The sequence below is a fragment of the Littorina saxatilis genome, linkage group LG4 (genome assembly GCF_037325665.1).
Source record: "Littorina saxatilis isolate snail1 linkage group LG4, US_GU_Lsax_2.0, whole genome shotgun sequence".
In the NCBI taxonomy this organism is placed as follows: Eukaryota; Metazoa; Mollusca; class Gastropoda; order Littorinimorpha; family Littorinidae; genus Littorina; species Littorina saxatilis.
The window spans coordinates 65,806,504-65,831,894 of NC_090248.1; the positions used below are offsets into that span (position 1 = coordinate 65,806,504).

A 25,391-nucleotide genomic window follows, 5' to 3' on the forward strand; every position below is an offset into this window, starting at 1 on the left:
TGCTGTATCATTCGCTTGTCGGAAAGACAATCGGCCTACGCGCATCTCTCAAATAATTATGACCTTCTCTTGTCTACTGTCTCGGAAGATTTATTCTACTCCCAAATAGCACTTCTTTGCACCTCTTATGACTCCTTCGTCCTCTAGAATCCCGTACCCACACCAAATACGAGCTGATTTGGTGAAATAAAGCACATTTCTACTTGCAAAACCCATCGAACAGCCATTTCCGGTGCTCGATCGCGGACATTTTCAGCTTTGAAGGCTATTTACGGGCAAATATCAATCGCTCCCTGACTTTTTATGCATCGAGAAACAAATTTAGTCATCGCTGAATCAGTAGCTTACCTTAAATCCCCACATAAATCAAACAATACCTAGAAAACAGACAAAACTTGCCTTCACACGTGTCATGAGCGGCCTTCGGCTTCTGTTCGGCCTTTGACAGGTTATCCCCCGTGCACTCGGCCACCCAGTCCCCGATTGTTTATTTTGGTTTGTGTTGTTTCGCTTTTAAGTAAACATCTTTTCAAATAAAAAGACCGAAAAATACTGTACTCACGTATCACCGAAGACTACGAAGTCACAATTTTCCACAGTTTCGACCCTAAGGTCTTCTTCGTCGTCTGCGTTCATACTGTGACGAGCAGGAGAACAGTATGTTTTGCTCTTTTTATGATGGTATGAAAACGGAGTATAAGTTGGGCGGGTGGGGAGTGGGGGTGGGTTGCTTTGTGGGAGCATGTCAGATCAGCCTGTAAAATGCGTAGTAACTAATGAAACGAGTTGTAAGGAATTCTGGATTACACTTTTATTCCTATACCTGGTGCTCTTTAGTAGAAGTGCATTTGTCACTGACATACTGTGTGTGTGTGTGTGTGTGTGTGTGTGTGTGCGTGTGTGTGTGTGTCAGTGCGTGTGTGCGTGTGTCAGTGTGTGTGTGTGCGCGCGCGTGTGTTTGTGTGTGTGTATTTGTGTTTGTGTGTGCAGTGTGCACGTGTTTTCGCGCATCCCGCAAACACGAGTAAAAATGAACATTCTAATACTGACACACATTTCTGCCCTCAAGTCACACACACACACACACACACACACACCAGAAATTCAACCAAAGACGCATGGAAACATTCTTATATCAGTTCGATTTCCATCAGTGACATTACATCTACGCCCATCGCAGTAGGGGAAGTAACCGCTATGACTAGTGGGTGTTGAGGTATGACTCGATTTAATTCTTATTGTTTCCCTTATATTAATGGATCAGTGGAAGGGGCGCCGGTGTAACACGAAATTTTTAATCCACGAAAAATTTACTCCGGAGTAAGAATTTCGTACCTTACTCCGAGTACACCTTTCGTACGAGAAAAGAATTCCCCAAGGTACGAACAAATTACTCCCTCCACAAAATTTTGACTCCCCAATTTGTTTACTTCCAGTAAAAATCTCGTTCGCGAAAATGGGATGGGGGCGAAGGAATAATGCCAATAATAATTATGTGATCTCGCGCAAACAAATATCGCGCTACCCTCCCTCCACCCCTTCCACCACCAACAGGGGAGTAAAAGTTGCGTACACTTGGCGTGGGCAGTAAATTGCTCGTGTTAGGGTGGAGTAATTCATTCCTTATTTATTATGATACAGGGGAGTAATATCTTCGACCGAAATGTTGACTGACTCGGAACACACCTGTCGTTGGAAGTAATTTTCTCGTGTTATGGGGGAGTAGTTTTTTCGTAAAGTTCCCGGGAGTAGGCCCCTACAATCATTTTAGTACAAAATTTTTACTCCGGAGTAAAAATAAGTCTCATGGGAGTAATTTTCTCGTGTAACACCGGCGTTACCTGGCTGTTATTGATATCGCCATTAACATATTTTGTTGTTACTAGAGATAAACAATCGATGTTCTTCTGTTACATGTATTTGAGAGCGAGTTTTAGCGTCAACTAAGGTGACTCGAGTCGAACCGGAGGTCGCAAAAACTCGGTCCGGTACGACTGGAGTGACGTCACCGGTTAACCAACTTTCAACCTTGCTTCCTGCGTAGGGTCTCTCCAGTTCCAAGATGGCTGCCAAGGCGAGGTGAGAAACTTCTGCAAATATTTTTTGACAAAGTTACGGATTGTGAGAAGACATTTGTTGTAAATCACTTAGCCTTTCAAAAATTAAGGATACTGGGTTGGATACTGTCTTGGTTTTAATGCATTTTATTTTAGCAGTGATGTTTATTTTGGGAAGAAATGAGGTCAACAGGAGTTTGGGTGCGATTTCGGCTCAAATGTACTTTAGCGCCCTGAACTGTTTTGCGCTCGATTTTCACGCTCACTTCTTCATTGACGTTCGAATCGATAGTTCGATGTTTTGGCATTACATTCACATCAACAATAAAACAGTACTGCTTGTTCATCATCGTCGTCCATCAACTCTCCACAACAGTAAATCCGTAACGCGCTTGTCGCCATCTTGTTGCAAGGGACAGCGTTTCCGCGAAGAAAAAAACCAGACATGCGCAGTGACCCTACCGTAGCTCAACCCTGTTCCTCGCGAAAACTCGCTCCATCATGAACGATTTGTCAGTGAAACGTACATGGCTAAGATGAGTGATAAATCCGCGGCGCCGAGTGCACGTTTCTGCCGCACTGTTATGTTGTTAAATACAATGGGAAAACGAAACAACACATATGATATTTCATCGAAGACTGGGCTTCTGGCTCTTTCGTTCCGTGCACGCTGAAAAGACATTATTTCCCCCAAGGCGTCACCTTTTCTGCGTGCAGTTCTGCATCTGCCCGTTAATCGTTGACTCGTGGTTATTGCCAAGAATAAGGCAAAGATGGCGTCGACTCAGGAATGCGCAACTGGCTTTGTCCGCCTGTTGTGAATCTTTGAACGCATTCAAGTTTCACATCCGGTATGGCGGTGCGTCTACGTCTTTCATCGGTGTGAGGGTTTTGCATTGTCCGAGCATACCGGGAAGATCGAGACATTTAACCGATTTCACAATATCAGGCCGCGCCTCAGGTAATTCTTTAATTATGACAATGTTTTTATTGAAGCGTATTTGTAGGCACGAGTTCGATCATCCTCAGTATGCTCCCACTGCAACAGAAGCTACGTCTGACCTACTTAAATTAGTGCACAGCCACAGTCTAGACTAGAGTTTCCCTTCGAATAAAAACGTTTCTACTTTTCCACTCTTTCAATGGATTCTTTTCGATCAGAGTTTAGGATGAGTAATGTTGAACTTTAAATGTTGTTGGGTTTTTTCAGAGCTCACAATACAGTGGCATTATTTTTTACGGAGTCAGCTTTCCGCCTCCGTCAGCTTTCCGACTAAAAATATACTCGAGACTGAAATGTTGTTGCCTGGTTAAATTAAAGAAGTGAACTTATTTCAGGACGAAAGGCATGTCAGTTTCTTGGATGTGAAGGAAATTGGTGGTGAAATTTAATAGATTTCACCCCAAAATGGGATTTCTTCGAAAACGTGTGTTGGGCGCAAAGTAAGAATCCGGGGCAGAGTTAGAATAATCGGGATTTCCCGAAACCTCATTTGATTTCCAACAAAGCGCCGCATTTCCGGAAACGAGCTGCCTCGTTCTAGAAATGGCAACCCTTCGACTGGCACAAAAAAGTATACCCTTTTCACAGGTCATGAATAAGGTATATGAAAAAGAATGGTCTTATACAGGGGAAGTCTTGAATTGGGGGTGTGGGGGTACACTGTGTAACAATTCTCTCAGTGACACTCAGCGCATGCAGCTAGCTATTTGCTACTGTCTCGATCTATTTTGAACACAATGATTTTTTTTTTTCCTCGGAGTAGAGTGTTAGTTTGTTACAACTGGCTGAAATCGTCTTTAATTTGAATCAACATTTTGCAACAATCAAGCACATCAATATAGCGCACAGATTTGCACATTACGTTTCAAGAGCCTAGATTACCATGCAGTGACAAGAGCCTACTCAGTAAAGGGACGTAATGCTGTCTCTGAAGCCCAGAGAGACTGTGTGAGTTTAATATATAATCAGTTAAGACTGAGTAAAAAAATTATTACAATGAATCGATAGTTACCAGTGAAAAGTTATATCGGAACACTCTTGTTGTGTTTTTGAGTCACTTGAGAAAAAGTGACTCTATGTAATCGGTCAGTGTTAGTCTGGCCGGCCGGCCAGACGGCCGGCCGTCCGTAGACACCACCTTAACGTTGGACTTTTCTCGGAAACTATCAAAGCGATCGGGCTCATATTTTGTTTAGTCGTGACCTCCAATGACCTCTACACTTTAACGATGGTTTCGTTGACCTTTGACCTTTTTCAAGGTCACAGGTCAGCGTCAAAGGAAAAATTAGACATTTTATATCTTTTCTCGGAAACTATCAAAGCGATCGGGCTCATATTTTGTTTAGTCGTGACCTCCAATGACCTCTACACTTTAACGATGGTTTCGTTGACCTTTGACCTTTTTCAAGGTCACAGGTCAGCGTCAAAGGAAAAATTAGACATTTTATATCTTTGACAAAGTTCATCGGATGTGATTGAAACTTTGTAGGATTATTCTTTACATCAAAGTATTTACATCTGTAGCCTTTTACGAACGTTATCAGAAAAACAAGGGAGATAACTAGCCTTTTCTGTTCGGCAACACACAACTTAACGTTGGGCTTTTCTCGGAAACTATAAAAGTGACCGGGCTCAAATTTTATGTGAACGTGACTCATTGTGTTGTGAATAGCAATTTCTTCCTGTCCATCTGATGCCTCATATAATATTCAGAACTGCGAAAGTGACTCGATCGAGCGTTTGCTCTTCTTGTTGTTGTTGTAAAATGTAAGATATGAAACGTTAAAAATTATGTAAAATTGGTGTGTTTTGGTCGAGTGGGATGGGTCGTTGAACTGTGTTGTTACAGCCCGCCGAAGTTATCAAAAGTGTTTTTGCTTTTTGTAATTCGGTTGGTTTGGTGCGTTATACAATGCATCTCGGCTTTTTCAAGACTAAGCATTGATCACTTTAAAACACAAGGATCATCATAGGCCATCATGACTTGTATCATTTTACATCGCATTCTAAGAAAGAGCAGAATTCTCACTATGCGCGCGGTACATTTCTAGAATCGCGTAGCTCAAAGTTGGAATTCCTACAATGGCGGCCATTGTTGGAATTCCAACAAAGCGCAGGTCATTTCCGGAAAAGCGCCGATGACGAGATGGGTCGCAACACGTGTACCGAGTGGTTACGTCCCTTGAATGAGAAGGGAAACAATTTAGGATTCGCCGGTGCTTGAGCCCCCAGGCTCGAAAAAGACTCGTCGGACCTCCACTCCAGCCACAGACTATTTTTTTTACACGAGTCCACTTGAGGAATGTTTCAAATGAGGAATATTTCTGGTAAAATTAGATAATAGACCCTATTGGTTTTCCAAGCTCCCGCAAACTTCAGAGCATAGCATTAATACTAATGGTACAGCGAGCTCCAAAAGCTGAAGTCAGTGAAGTTCTTGCGACGTTCAAAGCATAACAAAGATCGTGTCTCGCGGAGAGAGCTGCTTGGATACCAAGGTCTATTGACGCCATGACGGATTGAGCTCCAAAACTAAGCATGTTTAATTAATTTGGTCATTTGATGGAGGAAAACGACTGCCATGGTAGAAAAAACACATACACATTTTAAACTCGTCCCACTAGTCAAAAACTTAAAATAATTTCTCAGAGCTATGTCTAGACTTAGCCTCGGACAACAAAAGGTGCCGTCACATGTTGAAAGTGCCGTCACATGTTGAAAGAAGAATGATCGGCGTTTGAAATTAACTGCATGAGTGTGGCGAGGAACCTGTCGAGATGTTGATTCTGGAGATTTGTTTGAATAGACGTATTCCAAAAACAACTTGGTCAGGATTTTAAGCGGTATCGCAGAGAGTTTTAGTTTTACGGAGCCAAGTTTATAAAGCGAGAATCTGAAAGACTTAGAGCGCTTACTTCCCTTTGCTTATCAGACAAATAATACGCTTTTTGGCTCACGTAAGTGTAGCCTATGCGATGCTAACTTTTGTCTGTCTGTGCGTGCGTGCGTATACATGTATGTATGTCTGTGGTAGAAACTTTAACATTTGACTGAACACCGAAATACTAATTTTACCTGGTTATTATTCAAGCAACAGCTTCAAAGTATTGAAGCAATGATCAACATTTTGTCGGCACGTATGTAGTTAAAGTGTGTATCCAAAGAAAACGGGTGTGGGGGGTTTTGGGGGGGGGGGGGGGGGTAAAAACAGCTGACTGGTTTGTGTCGTGTGTGGTATGTAGACCAGGTCAGGGGTCAAGGTTAGGTCAGATCGCATGAAAGATTGTGGTATAGATACAGTTATCACCGAGCTGCAGTTCGCCGATTCGGAGAAGACGATTTCACATTGTTCGGTTTCGTAGCTCCAGAAAAATAGATAAAGAAGATACCAAAGAAGATTTTCTACAGGTTAATCTGCACAGCGTGTTTCCAGTGTCTGCGCGAGGAAGCGCTGTCGAAAGCGCAGTGTCGATCTGTCCATCTGGCAGTCGTGTCCCCGTAAGTAGGCTACAGACAGACAGATCTAGATCTAGTACTCTTGCACCGTGTCACCTATGCTTTCTGTGTGTGTGTATGTGTGACGGAGTGATTGAGTTTGTGTTACTGTTTGTCGATTTCTTACGTGAGCCTTGAAGGCTTCGTCTCTTGTTTACAAAGCGAGGCAAAGCAACTAGCATGCTGGTGACCGGCTTTTATAAGCAATCCTGGCAGATAACACTAACATGGTCAAACTTAGCGTATCAGTGACACTGTCTTATTTTGACAGGTGTAACAGTGCAGTAACACTTATTTTTACAGGTGTAACAGTACAGTAACAGTAACATGGTCTTGTACAGGTGTAACAGTACAGTAACACTGTCATATTTACAGGTGTAACAGTACAGTAACACTGTCATATTTACAGGAGTAACAGTACAATAACACTCTTATTTTTACAGGTGTAACAGTTCAGTAACACTGTCTTATTTTTACAGGTGTAACAGTACAATAACAGTAACACTGTCTTATTTTTACAGGTGTAACAGTACAATAACAGTAACACTGTCTTATTTTTACAGGTGTAACAGTACAATAACAGTAACACTGTCTTATTTTTACAGGTGTAACATTACAGTAATACTAATAGTAACACTGTCTTATTTTCACAGGTGTGTCTGAAAGCAGCTGTTTATCACAAGAGAACAGCAACATCTGTGGCAATGGAAACGGACAATGTCCCAGTGCAGTACATGCTGGTGCCCGAGGAGGATCGAGTCAAGGTGGAGAAAACCAAACAGATCTTGGTGATCGAGGATGATGTGGTGGATCTCTGGCACACGGTGGGAGCTACCCAGGGCTTGTCAACTGACGTGGATATCTGCAGGTTTCTTCTCTCACTGTGAGTGTATGGAGAATCGTCAGTACTCAGCTACTGTCACAGTCAACCTTTTGTGGTTGCTTGATGAAGTTGATCAGGTGCAAGCTTCCTATTTAACGCCATTGCCAGTACGGTTTTGTTTGCCTTGTGGGGCTTGCACTAGTTTCAGTTTCACACCTAGCGATTTGCCAATGGTTTCTTTGTTCTGACGCAGTCAACACATAACTCCCTCTGTCTGAAAACAAGCTACGGTTGCATTGCATGCAATGCTGTTGAGTGTTGTATTGGGAAGAATAGAGCAAGCCTTTTGTTGTTGTTGCTGCAATGCAATGATAAGTCCGAACACTCTCAACCAGAGTGAGGTCTTTAGTATCAGGGACTGGAGAAAATGGGAGGCAACGCTGTCTCTGCATTGATTCAACATTTTCCAGACCAATAATTCTTAACTCGGATACTAAGGAGTAAGGAGACATATTATATTAGGTGTATACTTCTTCTTCTTCAGCGTTCCAGAATTTTCTGGTCACGTGTGAGCTCGTTTGCCCATTTGGGTTCCCCAAACTATACTCTGAGAGCATAGTCAGCTTCACTCCGCTTTCGTTGAGTAGGCATGCTGGGTATTTTCGTGTTTTCTTAACTCACCGAACTCCGACATGGATTACACTTACAGGATCTTTTCTGTGCGCACTTGGTCTTGTGCTTGCGTGTACACACGAAGGGAGTTAAGTCACTAGCAGGTCTGCACATAAGTTGACCTGGGAGATCAGAAAAATCTCCACTCTTAACCCACCAGGCGGCAGCGACCGGGATTCAAACTCACGACCTCCCGATAAGGAGGCCGACGTCTTGCCATGCGCCCGTCGGGTGTATACATGTACTAAGGTAGAGAACCGTCAGATACAAATGCCTGCTTAATGGCTTTTCTGTTTAAAATGTTCTGTTTAAAGATATGTTAGAAAGGATGACAGCCATGTTTTAAGTTTAACTTTGCAAGAATGGATTCAAATCTTCTTCGGCATCTGCTCACATGCAATGAATTTTAGCCAAGTGATGGGCTGCTGGAAATGAGTCAGTCAGCGATTCAACAGGTTTTATGATCAAATCGTAATTATCGTGTGGCCATCCCTTGAGACAATTAGAGAGGTGCTCTGATTTGAGATGTGCATGTCCTGCACCTCACCAACATGAATCCAAAAACAGATTGACTTGCTAACGCTCCAAAATTCAAAATAAAAAAACAAGAATTGTAGGTTAAGAGAACGTTTATTATTGACAAAACAAAACATTACATTTACCAGTACATGGACCCAGTGGTCTTTCAAGTAGATAGACAGACAAACACTTATGATACAAATAAATTATAAACACACACACGCTTTCAAGATGCCAGCAAAGTAATGTTGTATTGTAATGAGGTTATGTAAAACCAACATGGTTTTGAAGTGAAAGTTGTAACATTTGACAAGTTGCTATAATCTTAATCAAAGATAATAAACCAGAATATTTTAGATTTAACAAATCATAATGTACTTGTTCTTGTAGCTTTGTTAAATGCTACTTTTTGAATAAATGAGAAGGAAAAATGTCAACACATAATGACAGGCTTAAAAAAACATGACTTCCTGGAGCATAAAATGTATTGTTTTTGTTAGCTTAACCTCTTTTGAATTATGTTTCTTTTTACTGTTTCTGAGTCGCTGTGTGTTGATGTATGCATGAGTGTTTGCATATTGTCAGAACAGAATTGGCGTTAACCGGTAATTTTTTAGCAGTTGAAATGAGAAAATACCGGAAAATAATTGGCTGCCGGTTGATTTTTAGAACTACCGTTTTTTTCGCTGGTAAAACACCAAAACCAGTACTTTGAGTTGGACTCTTACTGGTTCCAATGACCAGCCTACCTTTTTTGGGGGGATAGTTTTCATCATAAAAGTTTGTGTACCAGTTTGAAAACATATTAGCGCCATCACTGTCAGAAGGCAGATTTATCTGTCAGATGTTTCATCTTGTGTCTTGATATAGATCTCTCATGTTTCAGCTATGTCAGCCGTGGCCCAGGTGCCCCCCAGTATAGCAGCAGGTGCAGTCACTGCAACGCTATCCTGACTCCCATCTGTATCAACTGTAATTTGCCCTCACGGCCGTCTTCGCAGCAAACTCCCCCTGCACAGCAGGCCCAGTCGTCACAGGGTTCCCGGCACCTGACACAGCAAGACCCTTTTCAAGAATCATCTGCCCCCTCTGCTGCAAGTGCGAGACCGGCGTCCCCAGAAGACTCAGGTGGGTGGCACCTACCTGAAAACGATGACGATGACTCGGATGGAGCTGGTGGCTTGGACATGGAAGTCTACGGCGACGATGCAGGTGATGTGTCGGCCGTTGAAATGGAGCGTCCCAGGGGAAAGGGCCCCAAGCAAGGCAAAAAACAAGTTCTGGCAAAAGTATCGTACCCCAAGATTCCTTCAAAAATGTTGAAGAAAAGGAAGGGTTCCCGAGTGGCTGTCGCAGCAAAGAGAAAATCTACGCGGGTGTCTCCTGCTTCAAATAAGACTTCTACGAAAACTTGTGACAGCAGTGGAAGAGTGGGCGAGGGGAAAGATACAGACCATACTTGCACAAAGTGCGACAGTAAGTTCATGTCCAAGAGAGCACTCAGCTCACACATGAACAGGTCATCGTGCAAACCTGCTCCGCTTCAATCCACCGCAGATGCTCAAGCAAGCGCGACCGCCTCCGATCCATCTCAGCAAGACTCCAGTCATCCAGAGGCCGAAACTTCCAAGGAAAAGGAATCGACACAAGAACAAAACGGGGGAGACAAGGCAGCTGAAAAAGAAGAAAATTCAGTGAGTACATTATTTTTTGCGTTTGTAATTAAAATGAAGTTTGGTTGTTCTACAGAGATGGTGTGCAGTGGATTCCATGTTGTGCAAGCCATAGTTTAATTTTCAACCAGAAGTTCCAACTATGAAAGTTGATTTTATTAACAGATGCCACTTTCATTTTAAAGTCTTTCTTTGGCCTGCAGAGAAATGATGAGAAACACTTGCACCAATTTCTCCCCTTGAAATGGTGGGTTAAAAACGGTCATACAAGTAAAAGCCATGGGAGTTTCAGCCTATGAACGAAACAAACAAAATTTGCATAGATTGATTGTCTCCCTTTAGTAGTACATTGGAAGATGCATCACTTGCATAACATGGAAACCGAAGGATATGTGACATGGATTTAAATATATGAACAATCAAAAAAGACAGAAAAAGAATTTATTATTTTTCTGATGTTTGTATCATTGATAAGGAATTCAAGTATAAACCAAATGACAGAAATCAAGAGAATACAAACAGTACATTCTGTTTACTATCTGATAACAAGTCCAATAACAAAGAGACTGCCAACGTTCCAAAATTCAGAATAAAAAAACAACGAAGGCTAGTCGTTGGAACGTTTGTTATTGACAAAACAATATGTTACAGTCACAAATAAATTGACTTAACGGTCTTTTAAAGTGAACAGAAAAAATAATGAGTGACAAAAACTTAGCTTGACGGAATTATCGGCCGCTCGCCAGGGAGGCACAAAAATTCGTTCAAGCAAAGTTTTTGTCACTAATGGTTTGTCTGGTGTTTTTTGTTTTTTTTTATAGTAATAGCTTTTATAGTAATAACAGAAATCAAGAGAATACAAACAGTACAAAAAGCATTAAAAGAGCTGAAAATATATGTCACAAACTGGACCCATTTTTGTAGAATGACCAAATAGACGATGTTCGGAAATAACTCTGTTGGTATTTTTTTGGCGTGTCTGCTGGAAATTCCCACTGAGCTATAACAGTATAACTATAAGCTGTTATTATAAAAGATAGTTGCTTTGCCTCACATTCAAGCTATAACAGTATAACTATAAGCTGTTATTATAAAAGATAGTTGCTTTGCCTCACATTAAAGAAATACAACTCTTCCACAACCCAATAAAAGCACAACAAAGTTATTTCCGGAATTTGTTTATCAGAAATCGTTTTTGTTACATGTACTTTTGAAATGCTGAACAAAAAGAAAAACTGTTATTGAAATTTATGTTGAGGGTAAATACAAGAACTAGACCAGGCATAGGTCTGCAGTCACTGATGCATTAACTAGACCAGGCATAGGTCTGCAGTCACTGATGCATTAACTAGACCAGGCATAGGTCTGCAGTCACTGATGCATTAACTAGACCAGGCATAGGTCTGCAGTCACTGATGCATTAACTAGACCAGGCATATAGGTCTGCAGTCACTGATGCATTAACTAGACCAGGCATAGGTCTGCAGTCACTGATGCATTAACTAGACCAGGCATATAGGTCTGCAGTCACTGATGCATTAACTAGACCAGGCATATAGGTCTGCAGTCACTGATGCATTAACTAGACCAGGCATAGGTCTGCAGTCACTGATGCATTAACTCGACCAGGCATATAGGTCTGCAGTCACTGATGCATTAACTAGACCAGGCATAGGTCTGCAGTCACTGATGCATTAACTAGACCTGGCATATAGGTCTGCAGTCACTGATGCATTAACTAGACCAGGCATATAGGTCTGCAGTCACTGATGCATTAACTAGACCAGGCATAGGTCTGCAGTCACTGATGCATTAACTCGACCAGGCATATAGGTCTGCAGTCACTGATGCATTAACTAGACCAGGCATAGGTCTGCAGTCACTGATCCATCAAACTGTATGGAAGTAAAACTAAGCACATTGAGACATCATCGGGGTTGAACATGAAATTTACTCCACAAGACATACTTTTAATTTCTAACTTTCGATGTTCGCTAGTTCTGGTACACTCAGGTACAACAGTATTTATAAGCGCTCAAGCATTGCACATTGTCATTGAACCATTTTGAATCACTGCAGAACTTTTGTGCCACGGAGTTATTCATTGTGTAATGCTTGACTTTAGTTGAATGGTTTTACACTGGAACATGGAATCCTTATGGTGCTGCATACTCCGGGTTTTTTATTTTTAAAGGTAGACTGCCCGTTGCGCCCAGAAAAATATGCATTTAGCTAACTGTAACAGTTACACTCACTCACTCAACTCAATGCCCGTCACTCCTGTCAGGGTATGGGCCGCCAACAACAGCTCTCCAGAGTCCTCTGTCCTGGGTCCCAGGATAAAGTTTTCTGTTTCTTCTGTTGTTGACGTTTCTGTAGCGAAGTCTTTTTTACAGGGAGGGGGTGCTAACCCCACGCCCAACCCTCCTCCTTTTTCAGCCGGGCTTGGGACCGTCCTTGGCGGAGTTAACAGTTACACTCAGTCTTTGATTATTTATTTATTCAACACAAAAGAAAATTATTCAAGAGCTTCTGTGCCACAATACTTGAAATATCGCACCGTGTGGGGCACACACAAAAAAAACCAATCTGACTTTTTTTTAAATTAGTATTTAAATCTAAAATCATGCAAATCTATCCTTTTCAATCTTTTTGCATGAAAAGGTTGAAGCTGTCTATGGCTCACATTTAAATTAAAAGGAACATTATTATATATGGTTTGTCACTATTGTAAGCCAAATTTGTCTGACTGCAAGCGCTCGCTAGAAGCTCCCACTGTTGCTGAAATCCTACAGCGTGTCTGAAACTGGAAGCTGCTTCAAAGTGTCTTTCATTTACAAGAACAAGAAGAACAAGAATTTATTCCATCATATAGCATTTACACAACAGCCATTGGTATTTGTCCTGGTGTGGAAACACTCTCACATCCATACACTCCTTGCATAAAGTCAAAAGGCTAATAACAACATAATTTAGTCAAAAGGTTGCAAGAGTTAAACTTGTTTTTAGTGTTTTAGTTTTGCTATTATATGGATGTATCTTCTATCTTGGTTACTGGGGGAATGTCTGGAACGCCGTTTTGTTTTTTAAAAATATCATGTAATCAAAACACTTTGGATGTGTGTGCTCCCCGGGTATCCTGTCCTGCTTATTTGCATAAAATGTCCACAACGATTCTGAAGCAGACAGTGGAAAGTAGGATACATAGCATGACGGGAAAGAACAGGAGATAAAGAAAATAATCTTATTTGTTTTACACCAGCCCCCCTTGTTGTGTGACAGTGATTGAGTGAAGCTCGTCTGCATAAAAATACAAACGATGACTTGTAGACAACTATAGCAGTATTGGCGTTAACCGACTATTACCGGTATTTTACCGGTTGAAACGAGAAAATATCGGAACAAAATTGGCTGCCGTTATGACCTACCATCACTGTATAGAATCTGAAAATGGTTGTTAGAAGCTTTTGTTTTCTCTGTTGCTTGTTGCATTGTCATCAGTTTTGCTCTGTGTGTGGATCATATCAGCTAGAATTTATCATTGATTATTGCAGATTTGTCCCGCAAGCTTCTAAAAATAAATAAATGTAAGCAATGGTAGCTTTTTGTGAGACATTTTGGATCAACTATAGATTTCAATTCATACTCGTAGTTTATCAGCGCTAATCCGGTGCATTTTCATCGCCAATCATAGGTATTTTGACATATAAAGTAATCTTAAGTAAAGTTAAGTTCTCGTGACTTTTGGTTTGGCAATGGTCACCCCTGTTGTTACATGCCACCCCTTATACCAACCGCACGGGGGATACCCTTATACCAACCGCACGGGGGATACCCTTATACCAACCGCACGGGGGATACCCTTATACCAACCGCATGGGGGATACCCTGACAGAGGCGGGGGGGGGGGGGGGAAGTAATATGCGTGTCCTGACACGATTGAAGGCACGTTTTGTTACTTTTCTTTTAATTGTTTGATTTACGTGGGGATTTAATTTTAAGGTTAGCCACTGATTCAGCGATGACTTAATTTGTATCTCTACTTAGCTCGTATTTGACATTGAATTGGGTTTCTGATGGACGATGGAGTCAATGAAGATGCAAAGAAGAGCTATTTTGGGGGTAGAATATATATGGGTCATTCTCAGAAATGGTGGTCCAGTGAGAGTGAGTAGGGGTGACACATTTGAAATCATGAAAAAGTAAATTAAAATTATTTCTACCACGACTTTTTTCATCTGAATCTATTCCTGAGACATTAAAGCATTGTTGTGTGTCAATAAAAATGGTTTCTATACGTTGGTGTTGTTTTTGTGTGCTTTTCAATTGCGAAGTTCGGCCGTTTCTGGATCGCCGAAGCGTTACACGACTTTCGTGATCAACAATATGTTCAGTCTCATGGCTAAATGCAAACATGCAAACACCAACAAATTACTGCAATCGACAGTCAGGAGTTTAGTCTTGGACGTAGCAACACATCTTTGCAAAAACTCACGCTGAATTTGAAGTTACGGGCTTCAAACAAAAAATTATGAATGTCGTAATGCATCGTATCCAAACTCGACCCGCGAACATCGGACAGCAATGTGCTCCATGACTTTGCCACATCACGGCTATTTTTAGCTCTGTGGCGCACAGGAAGTTCGAACAAGAAAATAGTCCTTTGAATCACAGCCAAATATTCACAGAAAACACCAGAATCATATCATTTGCTGAAACTCATGGCGTCGTTTCCCGACCTACGTTACGACTGAAGATAGTTTTTACTTAATTGTCGAGCCTGCAAAGCTTTGTCACAAACTTACACACCGCGGATGGCGACAATGTAGTGTCGGAAGGATATCGAGTGCAAACAGTCTCTCAAAGCGCGAAATGTAACGGAACAAAGCAGCCAAGAAGTTTTCGTATCCTCTGATTGTCGATGTTCGACATTCATCAAGTACTTAAAATGGGTAATCTGAACGCAACAGGAACTTTCAACAAATACAGCAAACTCTGACGAATTGTGTTTTGTGTAGTTATTTTGGGTCAGACGGGTTTTGCCGGCAGGAAAGGCCAAACAGTGCAGATTCATGTCTGTCGCACAGGAACCGAAAGTGGTTCAAGCATTTCGTTTCTGTGTTACGACATTCACCTTAGTCAGTTCCAAATGTCATTTTTTTACCAATATTAGTCCTTACCTTTCATTACTAGAAAAGTAGAATGTGTTGGGTAGAACACAAAAATACTGCAGAACTGATAAAAAATGCACAAAGGATTGAAGGCTTAGGTGGTTTAAAGTTGGAATTTGGTTTCCATGTTACAACATTCATCACGTAAATACAACACTTTAACCTTTGCCGTGCTTCCTGGGTTCACCTGTACCCAGAGACACACTAAAATCATTGTAACTCTGGAACCATTAAAGGTATCGTTTTGAAATTTTAAGTATCTCTCACACACCTAATTTTCTCTCTGTCTGCACATTTTTAGTGTGTACAGTGAAAACTGTCAAATACGGTCACTGGACTTAGCGGACACTCGCAGAATACGGACAGTCAGTCTCGGCACGGACTGCTTTACACTGTAAAACACCTGTACGTTACGGCCACCTCGGCATTACGGACGCGGACACGTATTTTGGGTCCATAATAAGTGTGTGCGGCCAGATCAAAGGCATTGTGATAGCTGGGTGGCCTTGTTAAAAGACACGACCTTCTTCCCAGGGGTCAATGACCCAGTTTTTGCCATGAGAGGTGGTTCCCCTGTCATATCTGAGAGAGAGGAAACACTTCCTGCATGGGGGTCAGTGACCGGTCAGTGACCGAGTTTAACAGAGTGGAAATCTGTGTGTGCGGCCAGATCAAAGGCAGGGCAGTACCTAGTAGCTGAAACATGCATTATCACAAGTTTTTAAACTCAGGCATGGTACTGAAGGAATGGCAGTTTCAGCTGAAATAAAGCCGGGGGTCCAGGGGGCCGCTCAGGCGACTTTTTACTAATTCAAATGTGTTTAGTGCCCTCTCCTTGAAGCTGAGAGGGATATAAGTGAAAGATAACAAGGCTTGAGTAAGAAAAAATAATAATCTCAAGTCAATCAGCAGATTTTTTTTCTTTTTTTTTCGGATTTTCGTTTTTGAGAGTACCATGCCTGAAACTTGTTTTACAACAGTCAATATTAAATGTTTCTCTATTTAATCTAAACAGCTTCTGTTTTTCTTATAAATGTACATGTACATGTGCAGTACTCTCTCTCTCTCTCTCTCAACTTGACTTTGTCGCGTTTACTTGCACCTGTCTAATAAGGACACCTGCAGAATAAGGACACTTTTGTCTGGTCCCAAGGGTGTCCTTATTTGACAGGTTTTACTGTACATGACAAAACATTAAAATTAATTGATTATGATAATTTACATAAACACTACCGATGGCGCGGGTTCACACAAACCCATACTTTTAAAGAGTAGTAGTGATTGTAACTATCCCTCTGCCGACGGCGCGGGTTCTGCTACACCCATAATTACCAAAGCGGCGGAACAGTGTCTGTCTGCCTGTTTGTCTCCATGAGACTGTCTGTCTCTCTGTCTGTCTGTCTGTCCGTATCTCTCTGTCTGTTGTCAGTTGCACTGTCTGTCTATCCGTCTATCTGTCTATCCGTCTATCTGACTGTCTATCTGACTGTCTGTCTCTGTCTCTCTCTCTCTGTCTCTCTCTCTCTGTCTCTCTCTCTCTCTCTGTCTCTCTCTCTCTCTGTCTCTCTCTTAGTCTCTCTCTCTGTCTCTCTTAGTCTCTCTCTCTTTCTTAGTCTCTCTCTCTCTTTCTTAGTCTCTCTCTCTCTTTCTTAGTCTCTCTCTCTCTCTTTCTTAGTCTCTCTCTCTCTCTTTCTTAGTCTCTCTCTGTCTCTTTCTTAGTCTCTCTCTCTCTTTCTTAGTCTCTCTCTCTCTCTCTCTCTCTCGCCACCCATTGCACACCGGTTCGACCGAAGCTAAGTTAAGAATAAACTCCTGTTGTGCAGCGGGTTAAAGTATTCCCTCATACCTCGGAGATATACCTTCACTCGCTCGCAGCGACGTCACGTGACGGAAAGAATGTTATCACACCATTGAAATGACATTCTTTCCGTCCCCTATAGGCGACGAAATAGGTCAAATTTTGTGCACTTTTTAGTGGAAAATGCTTCGACGCCGGAGCGGGTACTGGACCCAGTGCCGTTGTAGTGCAAGTGCACTACAAAGGCACTGCACCCAGTGCCGATAAGCGACAGCATTTTGTTCCACCATCTAAAATGTCACGTGACGTCGCTGCGAGCGAGTGAAGGTATATCTCCGAGGTATGAGGGAATACTTTATCCCGCTGCACAACAGGAGTTTATTTTTCACTTCTCTTCGGTCGTAGCGGTGTGTAATACCTGCTCTCTCTCTCTCTTTCTTAGTCTCTCTCTCTCTTTCTTAGTCTCTCTCTCTCTCTCTTTCTTAGTCTCTCTCTCTCTCTCTTTCTTAGTCTCTCTCTCTCTCTCTCTTTCTTAGTCTCTCTCTCTCTCTCTCTCTTTCTTAGTCTCTCTCTCTCTCTCTCTTTCTTAGTCTCTATCTCTCTCTCTCTCTTTCTTAGTCTCTCTCTCTCTTTCTTAGTCTCTCTCTCTCTCTTTCTTAGTCTCTCTCTCTCTCTCTTTCTTAGTCTCTCTCTCTCTCTCTTTCTTAGTCTCTCTCTCTCTCTTTCTTAGTCTCTCTCTCTCTCTCTTTCTTAGTCTCTCTCTCTTTCTTAGTCTCTCTCTCTCTTTCTTAGTCTCTCTCTCTCTCTTTCTTAGTCTCTCTCTCTCTTTCTTAGTCTCTCTCTCTCTCTTTCTTAGTCTCTCTCTCTCTCTCTTTCTTAGTCTCTCTCTCTCTCTTTCTTTGTCTCTCTCTCTCTCTTTCTTAGTCTCTCTCTCTCTTTCTTAGTCTCTCTCTCTCTCTTTCTTAGTCTCTCTCTCTCTCTTTCTTAGTCTCTCTCTCTCTCTTTCTTAGTCTCTCTCTCTCTTTCTTAGTCTCTCTCTCTCTCTTTCTTAGTCTCTCTCTCTCTCTTTCTTAGTCTCTCTCTCTCTCTCTCTTTCTTAGTCTCTCTCTCTTTCTTAGTCTCTCTCTCTCTCTTTCTTAGTCTCTCTCTCTCTCTTTCTTAGTCTCTCTCTCTCTTTCTTAGTCTCTCTCTCTCTCTTTCTTAATCTCTCTCTCTCTATCTTTCTTAATCTCTCTCTCTCTCTTTCTTGTCTCTCTCTCTCTCTTTCTTAGTCTCTCTCTCTCTTTCTTAGTCTCTCTCTCTCTCTTTCTTAGTCTCTCTCTCTCTCTTTCTTAGTCTCTCTCTCTCTCTTTCTTAGTCTCTCTCTCTCTTTCTTAGTCTCTCTCTCTCTCTTTCTTAGTCTCTCTCTCTCTCTTTCTTAGTCTCTCTCTCTCTCTCTCTTTCTTAGTCTCTCTCTTTCTTAGTCTCTCTCTCTTTCTTAGTCTCTCTCTCTCTTTCTTAGTCTCTCAGTCTCTCTCAGTCTCTCCCTCCCCCTCTCCCTCCCCTCTCCCTCCCCTGTAAGAAGTCGGTGAAGGGAGAAACTCGCAGCGACTTTTTCTTCTCAGGAAGCTTAAATATTTTAATGTCAATCAAAGTGTTATGGAACTTGTGTATCGCAGTTTGATTGAAAGCATACTGACTTTTAACATTGTGACATGGTATGGTACCACAAATGTTAAAAACAAAGCTAAACTCCACCGCATTGTTGCGACGGCTAGCAAGCTTGTTGGGCAACCCCAACGACAGCTGACCAGTCTCTACGAAGCTGCCATTAAGCGGAAAGCTCTCAAAATTGTCCGTGATCCGATCCATCCTCTCAACCCCTGTTTCGAAATTCTCCCTTCAGGTAAACGTTATAAGGTCCCTTTGGCACGCAAAAACCAGTTTAAAAAGTCATTCCTGCCTTCTGCAGTCACCATTTTAAATTCTTCTCGCATCACGTAGAGGCTGGTCGGCTGGGAAAAAACAAACAATGTGTACATGTGAAGGTGTGTGGGAAATATTTGTAATGTGATTACTCGGCTGTGAAACCCAACTCCTGTGATATGAGAGGGTAAATTTACATAGTGCAATATCATATTTGATTGTATCCCTTTTATGTTTTATGTTTTATGTGTGTCGTCCTATACAATTGTTGTTATAATCGTTTACAGGCAGACAGGGTGTGCCGAAGAAAAATTTCCATTTTTATGTAATATTTTAATGGACAATAAAGTGCTGTTATTGTTATTGTTATTGTTATGCACCCACTGAAGTAGCGCTGTGGGTTTTCCTGAACCCACCCCGTCGTTAGAGAAATAAACGGTAAAAACCCTCTTTCAAATGTATGGGTTCAGACAAACCCGCATCGTCGTTAGAGAAATAAACGGTAAAAACCCTCTTTCAAATGTATGGGTTCAGACAAACCCGCATCGTCGGGCGTGTGTAGTCAAAAGCGGCATCCGGCAAAGGTTAAAACGTCTCTTATTCAGCAACCAATTACTCTTTTTGTCTAATTTTTGCATTATTATGTATAGCAAACTATAGACTTCATAGTAAAAACAATTATTTTGTATTTCTTGACACTTTATTTTTTACTTTGTATGTAACACTTTGTACCACCATTTCTGAGAATGACCCATATATCGACCGAGCCTGTAGATGAGAGGCAGTCAAATGTGAGAGATGAGCGTATGCGGGGCGACCGACCGCGAATGGGACAGCAGACGCACGCGTGAACGAAATATCAGAAAAGCATTCAGCTGTGCAGCAAAACAGTTCGGTGCATCATTTTCAATGGAAATAGTGATCAACCTAGAAACATGCATGCCCTGTTGCCCTTGGATTACAGCTCACACATACACACACCGAGGCACACGCATACACACATGCATACACACACACACACACACATTCATTCTAATGGGTTTGGAGCATCTGTTTCTACAGATGCAGTCCAAAGACGGTGATGAAGAAATTCCTGAAGCCGAGGTAGCTGTGGCAGGTTCATCTGGATCCGCTGCACCGGGTGTATGCCACCATTGTGGCAAATCGTTTCGTCAGTACAAAAATCTCAAGAGGCACATCAGGGACGTTCACTGCCAAGGTGAACCTGTGGTGTGCCCAGAACCGGGGTGTCTCAAAAGCTTCCGCCGGCCAGAGTTGCTCGAGCGCCACCGAAAGAACAAACACTCTGATGAGAAGCCATTTAAGTGCAAAAAATGCAAGAAGAAGTTTGCAATGAGGAAAACTTTAACTCAGCACATTCATTCCTGTGGTGGTCTGAAACCATATGTGTGCATCTTGTGCACCATTGCCTTTGCTAGCAGAAGCAGTCTGGCTGACCACAGGAGCTGGAGCCACGAGGGCAGGCGATTTGTTTGTAGAGGCTGTTCGAAAGTATTCAAATGGAAAGCCAGCCTTAATCGTCATTGCAAGAAATGCCCTAGTGCAGAGTAGCCATTTGTAGTGATCAGCAGCACTGAAATGTATCCTTTCTTTCAACGGATTTGACTAAATGTTTGTAGACAGATAGACCAGGAATCGAGACAAGGGTGTTGACCTGTGTGTAGAGCGATTCCGAGAAAACTACTGAACAGATCTTCATGAGATACAAATTCTTCTGGGTGATAATGATATTCCCAAATAGTTTTTGTTGTTGTTGTTTATGTCTTTAATATGCAGGGGGGGGGGGGGGGGGGGGGGCGGCGGCGGCACTGTGGCGACCTCATTTTGTTTAATTATCAAATTGATTAAAATGTTGATGAAACAACCTTTGACTCGGTGCAGATGTTTGGATTGCACATTTTCTCTAAATGTGTCGTGTTTACTCAGAAGGTGTGTTCAGAATTACACAAATGTGGTTATGCAAATTATGAAATAGGTCCTATATTCGCATACTTTGCCGAGACAATCTCAACCTGTTTTGCTTTTTGGCTCGCCCAACCTCAGGAGAGTTGTTGATGTTAGATCTCAGGTTTACAGTGTTGATAAGTCCGTTTCAGGCCGACAAATTGACAAAATGTTTTTGATTTTGCTTTAATCAATCAATCAATCAATCAATGAGTCTTATATCGCGCATATTCCGTGGGTACAGTTCTAGGCGCTCTGCAGTGATGCCGTGTGAGATGAAATTTTATACGGCCAGTAGATTGCAGCCATTTCGGCGCATATTTACCTTTCACAGCCTATTATTTCAAGTCACACGGGTATAGGTAGACAATTATTAACTGTGCCTAAACAATTTTGCCAGGAAAGACCCTTTTGTCAATCGTGGGATCTTTAACGTGCACACCCAATGTAGTGTACACGGGGGGAGGTTCGGACACCGAAGAGAGTCTGCACACAAAGTTGACTCTGTGAAATAAATTTCCGCCGAACCTGGGATCGAACTCACGCTGACAGCGGCCAACTGAATACAAATCCAGCGCGCTACCAACTGAGCTATATCCCTTTACACTCCTTGTTTTTTTTTCTCAGTTATTCTACAGTAAATTCCTGGCATCTGTTCTAATTCCATTGTGTGGCTCTTCATGCATTTGTGTTCCTCTGTTGTCAATGACAACTTTTTTGTAAGTGAATGACTGACCTGAGTTTATCTGTGGATACAGTAATACATGTAAAACACACACACACACACACACACACATTATTGGGTTATTTAAAGAAACCAGGGCTGACATTGTTTCCTCTTGGGGTATACCTTTCTGTTTTCTTGTGTCCAAATTAATAATGCATTGCAATTTTGATAACGGAAACAGATTGTTAGCACTTTCTTGCAAATTCATTGATTTGAGTATGCCATCTAAGATTATTATCAACAATGAATAGTGTTCAGCTACTTGCTCAATGGGGTGCTCATTTAAAAATTTCTGAAAGTTGATGTTTTTGGCGAGTGCTGATTATCATGGACTTTATCTATCATGGATAGAGAGAGAGAGAGAGAGAGAGAGAGAGAGAGAGAGAGAGAGAGAGAGAGAGAGAGAGTGCATGTTCTGATGATTGTTTCAATAAAAAAAAAGATGATTTCTAAAAACCAAAGACTGTTTGTTACTGATCAAAACAAATAATGAATCTGCTGTCCATTTGCGGTCGGCAGCCCCGCATACGCTCATCTCTCACATTTGACCGCGTCTCGTCTACAGGCTGGGTCGATATATTCTACCCCCGAAATAGCGCTGCTTTGTATCTTCCATGACTCCCTCGTCCATTAGAATCCCAGACCGATGTCAAATACAAGCTCATTTAGCGAAATAAAGCACACTACTATTTCCCAAACGCATCGAACAGCCGACATTTTCAGCTTTGAGGGTAATTTATGGGCAAATATCTAAGGCCAAAAAAAATAATAGGTGTGGTTACGGTAACATAGCCAAAAACAATAGGGTAGGTAGGTAGGCAATCACTTTTTTTTTAAAACTTTTTTTTCTAATGTGTACAAATTAAACCTACTTGACAGGGAAATAAGTGTGCGACTCGGGCGCTTTCGCTTTCATTGCGTTTTTTGCACTGGGTTTTTTTTTATTTTTTTTATTTTTTTTTTTTGACAAATGTAATAAAAAGTTATAGGATCGGCCCCTAAAAATAGGATAGGTCGGGTTACCGTAACCACACCTATTTTTTTTTAGGCCTAAGGCTCTTTGACATTTTGTGCATCCAGAAACAAATTAAGTCATTGGTTAATCAGTAGCTTACCTAAGTTAAATCTCGACGTAAATCAAACAATTCCGAGAAAACAGACAAAACGTGCCTTTAATCGTGTCAGGACCAGCTTATAACTTCCGCCCCGCGTCTGTCAGGTTATCCCCTGTGTACTTGAAAAACTGTGTTGCCCCTTTTCTCGGCTAAAATTACCATTTCTGTGTCGTTGCTTAGTCATTTTGTGGACACATTTGTTTTGGGGGCTTTTCCCAACAGATGGAGATCTCAGCTGTAACCCTGGACAGCAGCAATATAGAAAGTGACCCAAGCGCAGGTGGAAGTTCGCTGATGACTTCAACCCCATGTCCCAATCAAACTCATCTTTCTCATCTTTGTGAGGATTGTGGCAAGGGCTACCGTGACATCAGATCTCTGGCGAGACACAGGAGACTACAGCATCTGGCGAATGGTGCCTTTGTGTGCGAGATCTGCAACAAGCGTTTTAGAGAGGACTGTGAATTAAACGCGCACACAAACGCTGTGCACAAGAAAGTCAGACCCTACTCTTGCTCAACATGCACCAAAACCTTTGCCAACATGAGGAATGTCAACCCGAACAGGCACCGGTGTGTTGTTGAATCAGCAGGACTGGTTGATGTTAATACGGATGGTCTACACACTTGTGAGCTGTGTTCTAGGACGTACAGTAGCAAGAAAAGTCTTCATGAGCACCGCAAGCTCACACACTCCACTAACTTTCACTATTCCTGTGCCAAATGCTCAGCGCAGTTTAAGTTCAGGTCACAGCTGCTGCGCCATGCCAAGAAATGCAATGTCTCTGTGTCTGACTACGCTGCTTGTTGACAGTAGTGTCGTGTGGCAAGTAGACAGCGGTATTGGACAAAGACTCTAGACTGGTTTGCGATACAGAAAGTCATGTTTGTGGAAACAGTAACTAATCTGGGATTTTGCAAGAGTGTAAATGCCGCTGTAATGTTGGAAGTAGACTGGTTTTGGGTGAGGACAGTGCTATGCGATATATATATAGAAAGACATGTTGGAGGAGACAGTAACTAATCTGGGATTTAGCAAGAGTCTTAATGCCGCTGTAATGTTGGAAGTAGACTGGTTTTGGGTGAGGACAGTGCTATGCGATATAGAAAGACATGTTGGAGGAGACAGTAACTAATCTGGGATTTAGCAAGAGTCTTAATGCTGCTGTAATGTTGGAAGTAGACAGTGGATTTGGAATTGGATGTAGACAGTTATGTGATATGAGGTTTAGACAGTAACTAATCTGGGATTTAGCAAGAGTGTAAATGCTGCTGTAATGTGGGAAGTAAACAGTGGTTTTGGATGAGGACAGTGGTATGCGATACAGAAAGTCATGTTGGTGGAGACAGTGAGTAACTAATCTGAGATTTAGCAAGAGTGTAAAACCCGCTGACAAGCGGCTGTAATCACGCCGTGGATCGTGTAACTCTGCATTTGCGCCACCGCAACTTTTTATCGCTTCGATCACGCCGACGATGAGGCAAGCTGCAAGGTAGGTCTCTCACAGAAAATGAAAATTTGTAGGACTTTCAGGCATCATCTAGATTCTTCATTAGTACATTTTAAAGAAGTATATACTCAAGGTCTAAGGTACGTGCTTTTTTAGTCGAAATGTCAGGTTTCGGCAGTTCTGAAGTCCGATTTCTGCTGGAATTGTAGCTGAAATTGCACGATTTGTCCCTTCCTTCGTAACTTCAACGAAACAGCACTAGTTGATGCATTCCCGTGATGATATCCTGTGAGCTAAACATGTCCTTTGTATTCTTGATGAATGCTGTTGCACAATTTTGTCTTTGGGTGACGCACGCGGCAAAAGAAAACACAAACAATTAGACTTCATGTTATACGCCACCGATGCTTGGTGTAATTCGCCACCGCAATTTCACGTCTTGGATGTTATTCGCCACCGCAACTGTCTAATGAATTGCATAATATGTTGAAGAATTCAGTGATTCTGTCACTTCCAATTGAAAATATTGATTTGGAGTTGTTCAGTTCAGTGTATAGTTCAGCTTTTGTAGAACACGTTTCTGAGACGCACCTGGCGGCGTTTCACTCCCACATTCTTCGTCATTCTTCTTTCCCGAAAAACGTCACGTCTGTCAGAGGCGTTCTTTTCTCTTCCAGCGTCAAACTGATGAGTTTTTGTGTTGTCGCTGGTAATAGGAATGACTGAATTTTAGAATTATTTCACACACATAAACACCAACGAAGCTTAAGAATTTTAGAATTATGTGGTATTTGGCCCCACAATGTTTTTAACAGGAGCGTTCCAGGCCCAGTTTCAGACTCAAGTGACCGCAAATCAAACAGGAAGAGGCAGGTTCCATATTGTCAAACTTAGTGATTTCAGCCACTGAGTGTTTATTGCTAGAATGGCAAGAATCGCTGCGCTCTTCAATCACATATGCTTATACAATAAAAGAATGTAATACAATAACTTCTGACGGGATACGAGTGGTTTTGTT

General features: G+C 41.9%; 1 protein-coding gene across 14 annotated transcripts in view; it reads left to right on the forward strand.

Moving 5' to 3' along the window:
• The first annotated feature begins 2,896 nt into the window (after positions 1–2,896).
• Positions 2,897–25,391, forward strand: part of LOC138965405 (zinc finger and SCAN domain-containing protein 26-like) — a 122,801-nt gene continuing 100,306 nt past the window's right edge. For 12 of the 14 annotated variants that reach the window (XM_070337548.1, XM_070337547.1, XM_070337558.1 and 9 more), the window contains exons 1-3: positions 2,897–3,018; positions 7,209–7,438; positions 9,456–10,263. In XM_070337548.1, coding sequence (XP_070193649.1) covers positions 7,260–7,438; positions 9,456–10,263 — 987 coding nt within the window. In that variant the 5' untranslated portion in view covers positions 2,897–3,018; positions 7,209–7,259. Of the gene's footprint in view, positions 3,019–7,208; positions 7,439–9,455; positions 10,264–20,178; positions 20,892–23,145; positions 25,387–25,391 lie in introns of those variants that run through there. The other 2 variants (XM_070337549.1, XM_070337556.1) reach the window with 2 other exon arrangements.